This window comes from Corvus brachyrhynchos, unplaced genomic scaffold (assembly GCF_000691975.1).
Source record: "Corvus brachyrhynchos isolate BGI_N302 unplaced genomic scaffold, ASM69197v1 scaffold479, whole genome shotgun sequence".
Classification (NCBI taxonomy): Eukaryota; Metazoa; Chordata; class Aves; order Passeriformes; family Corvidae; genus Corvus; species Corvus brachyrhynchos.
Window position 1 is genome coordinate 416969 of NW_008240089.1, and position 4329 is coordinate 421297.

Sequence of the window (4329 nt, forward strand, 5' to 3'; positions counted from 1 at the left end):
CGCCCGGGGCACCGCGGGGGACGCGGGGGTGGACGTGGCGGAGGAGGGTGTGGATGTGCTGGTTCGAGAGGCAGCAGCTGGAGGCGCGTTAGAGCCTGCAGGACAGGAGGGAGAAACGGGGCTCCCGCGCCGCCCCGGGGACACCCGGCCTCGGGGACAAGGGATGGGACCCCCTGCGGGTGCCACGTCCCTCCTGACCTGTCTCTGGGGCTGGGAGGGACACCCCGGCTCCTCCAGAGCTGCTGGCAGGCGGCGAGGGACCCCCGCGGTCCCCGGGGTGCCACGTTACAGCTCCTGGGGCGACCGCGGTGGGGGGTCCCTGGGACCCCCCGCCCACCGGGGATGCTCCGCAGGCCCTGTCCCCAATACCGGTGACCAGCAGCGGGGTCCCGGGGGGTGTCCCCGTCCCGCCAGTGCCCCGTCACCTACCGTCAGCGCGTCCCCGGCAGCGTGCAAGAGAAGAGCGGGGTTAGACGGGGCTGCGGGCGAGCGGCACCAAGCGAGAGCCACCAGCCACCAGGACCGGCTTCGGGGGACACAGGCCCGTCCCTCCGCCCCGAGTTTAAACCAGGGGGCTGAGATTTGCTCTCCCAAAATCCCCAAAACCCCCAATTTTTGTGTGTTCCTGGGGTTTAACCAGAGCACCCCAGGACGGTCTCAGTGCCAGGGTGGGGACACGGATCCAGCCCAGCCCCTAGGGGCACACAGGGGGATGCGGCTTTGGCCCTACCCTTAAACCAGCAATGGGCACCCATTTTTAGGACCGAGCCTGCGTCTCCCTGCCAAGCCCCTCTCCAAGCGCGGCGCGGCCGGGGGTGCAGCGAGGCAAGAGCGGGGACATGGCACGGGGACAGGGGACAGTTGGGGACGGGACCACACGTTACCTTACAGTGAGGGGCCGCATTTTGGAGGAGCCCTGGGTGGGGGACGAGGAGGTGCTTTTGTTCAGGTCCTCCAGCGACCGCTCCTTGCCCTTGTCAGAGCCGGGGCTGCTGTTCTCTGTGCTCTCCATGTCATACCTGGTGGCCCGTGGGGACATGGGGACGGGTGAGATGTGGCACCCCAATACGGGCAGATGCCCCTCAGGGATGTCGGGGATGTTCTGCTCAGCCCCAGCCATGGAGCATCGCCCTGATGAGAAGGGAGGGCACCCCCAGGGACCCCCCAGCCCCGCTGAGCCCCAGGGGAGGCTGATCCCAGCCTTGGGGACGGAGCACCCGGTAGAGACGTACGCGACGGAGCACTGGGCAAAGGCGAGGTACTCCAGCAGCACGTCCAACCCCTTGTTCTCCTCGTTGAGGAACTCCTGGACCCAGCTGGAGGGTGCAGAGGGTTAGTGGGCTCTGCCAACCCTCACATTCTCTCTCCCCGCGCCCTCAGACCCTCGGTGGAGCCACCCCCCCTGGTCAGAGCTCCCCAGCAAGGGTGGAACACGCTGGGGACATGAGGTGGCACCATGAGCTGGCATTTCTCTGAGGCCAGGTGAGTGCCATGGTGTCCCTGATATATGGGGGACACAGCCCAAGGGCTCTCCTGTCACCACTGCCACCGCTGCCACTGCTGCCACCACTGCCACCACAGGACAGCCTGGCCCTGGGGACCATGGGCACCCACCACCCCACAAGGGGTCAGGACACCCAGGGTGGGGGCAGGGTCCCTCCTGGCACCCAGGGGGTACCAGAGACCCAATATGGGGTTCAGACCCCACAGCACCCCCATCTGCCTCAGCACCCTCAGCCCCCCCAGGAGGGCAGGATGGGGCCACAGCCTCCACATCCTGCTGTCACCCTCCAGCCAGAGCCAGCAGCACGTCCATCCCCACCCCGGAGACAGTGGCAGCGGCTGGGTGGCAGTGCCACCCCCACCCTTACCCGATGTAGTTGGTCCTCAGGGAAATCTCCAGCTCCCGGAGCACCTGCGTGGACTCCTGCACTCGTCTCTTGAACTGTGGGACAGGGACAGCCATTGGCACCGTGCCTGTGCCCAGCCTGGGATGGGGACCAGGGGACCGGGGTGCAACGGGGACCCCTCACCTTCCTCCCCGCCCGTGTCCAAGTAGCTCTTCAGCTTCTGGATGTAGGCGGACGGAGGGTTTTTCACCTGGAAACGCTCCTGCGAGCCCCAGAGAGAGGCTGAAACTGGGCCATCTGCTGTGGCACGGGGACATGCCACTGTCCCCACAGCAGCCACAGTGTCCCTGTCCCCACCCCAACTGCATCAATGCTTAATGAGGTTAATAAGGTGTTGTGTCAGTAATGAGATGGATGTCAGTGCTCGGTACAGCCAGATTGATGCCACGAGTGGCACTTGGGGACAGGGACAGCACTGGGGATGCTGTGAGCTTGGACCTCACCTGGTCACAGATTAGCTCCCACTTCTTCTCGTTGTCGTACTGGTTGAGCAGCTTCATCTTGTCCGGGGGCAGGTTCATGGAATTCTGTGGGTGAAGGGTGTCAGCACTGGGGGTCACCCCAAAAACACCCCTGGGGCTGTAGCAGCCCTTGCTCACCCAGCACTGGGTGTCCTTGCTCAGTAGTGGGACAGGGGGACACCAGTGGGACATGGGGATACCCATGGAAGGATGGGGATGTTGGTGGGAGAATGGGGACACCACTGGTGGGACATGAAGATTCCAGTGAGAAGATGGGGACAGTAGTGGGACAGTGGGAACAGTGGTGGGGAAATGAGAACAGCATTCTCAGGATGGGGACACTGGTGGATGATGAGGACAACAGCGGGAGGTTGGGAACATCACTATGATGATGATGTGAGCATGCCATGGACTCATCAGCAATGTCCCCACCTGAGGGTCCCCAAGGGGAGGGCAGGAGGTGTTGGTGGGGGACAAGAGGAAGAACTGGACACATCCATCCATGTCATGAGTGCACCCTGTGCCCGGCCTCAGCCAGCCCAGTCCTGGCAGGGCCACATGGGGTGAGGGATGGGGACACTGACTGGTGACACGGCTGAGGGACCCAGGAGCCCAGGCCATGCTGGAGGGGTCACCCCCGAGTCCCCCCCACCACAGATGCAGGATGAGCCCGTCTGAGGAAACCAGTGTTTATTAAGAGACGATGATGTCAGGGCCTGGCGTGTCCCCACGTCTCTCTGTGCCACCGTTGCACAACCCCAGCCCCCACGGCTGCCCCAGGACGTGATGCGGTTTCCGCTCTCGGCACCAGGCGCTGCCGAAACCGCTCCTGCCGTGAGCGGGGTGCAGCTCCCGCCTCTGAGCTGCTCTGCTCAGGGACCCCATGGGGTGACCTTCATGGGACACCCACCATGGCCTGGGCCAGGCTGCCGCTCAGCTCGGCTCACGGGTGATTTATTTTGCTAAAAGATCCAATTTCTGGTGCTCCAGCTCACCTGGAGAGCACCTGCAGGCTGGCACGATGGCACGTGGAGCAATGCACAGCCCCAAGTCACCCCTAAATCCCAGTCTTGGGGTTCCCTGATGAGGAGGATGGGGACGTGGCATGCATGCCATGCTGGAACAACCACATCCTTGGAGGAAGGCATCTCCCAGGGCTTTGGCTGCCCACAGAAGAGCAGGTCCAAGGGGAGAGGTGCCGCTGTGGTGGGCAAGAACAGGAACCTCTCCACCACCTCCAGGGAGGACCTGTCAAGCTGCTTTCACAGGAAGCCAAAACCAGGAGCTGTGGGTGGGGAGGAGCTGGGTTTGTCTGGGGCTGGCTGGCACAGAGAGCTGGGCAGGGGGTACAGTCAGGCTGCAGGGTCAGAAATGGCCTCACTGTGAAGCCACTGGAGCTGCTGGGGGGATTCTGGGATGGGCAAGGTGACAGCAGCACCTGGGTGTCCCCATTGCTGGTCCCTGAGCTGCCATCCTTGGGATGGATGAGGGTCAGACCAAGGGACAGCGCTGTGCCAAGAGGGACCACGCACCCAAACACCCCACCCAGGGCTCCACCAGCACCCTGGCACCCTCCGTGGGACCCTGTTGGGTGCCCTCAGCGGAGAGGGGAGGGTGGCACCGGCCACGTGGAGCAGCTTGAAGCCATCACGTGGGACCCGGACAAAGCAGGACCCTGCGCTGACGGTGGGACAGGACCCAGCACGAGGGTGGGGCAGGGGACGCTGGGCTGTCCCTGTGGAGGTGGCTCTGCCCGAGCCCCTCGGTCCCTCCCTTGCGGGCAGGATGTGGCACAGGTCAGGTACAAACTGGGTGGTGGCTGCGTCCCGAGTGGGCTTGTGGTGCCGGGGAGGAAGCGGCTCCGCTGAGGAGCCTCAGCCGGCAGCACAAAGGAACCGGTTCTCATTTCCTGCCGCGGAGCGGGGACCGGCGGTGTGGGAGGTGGGGCAGGGTGGGTG

The 4329-nt window shown here is 64.4% G+C and overlaps 1 protein-coding gene across 1 annotated transcript in view; it reads right to left on the reverse strand.

Annotated features, from left to right (window-relative positions):
* Positions 1–3983, reverse strand: part of FMNL1 (formin like 1) — a 12230-nt gene extending 8247 nt beyond the window's left edge. The window contains 7 exon segments of the mRNA XM_017744747.1: positions 4–77; positions 885–1019; positions 1233–1316; positions 1872–1945; positions 2034–2040; positions 2042–2112; positions 2354–3983. Coding sequence (XP_017600236.1) covers positions 4–77; positions 885–1019; positions 1233–1316; positions 1872–1945; positions 2034–2040; positions 2042–2112; positions 2354–2575 — 667 coding nt within the window. The 5' untranslated portion in view covers positions 2576–3983.
* Between the last annotated feature and the right edge of the window lie 346 nt (positions 3984–4329).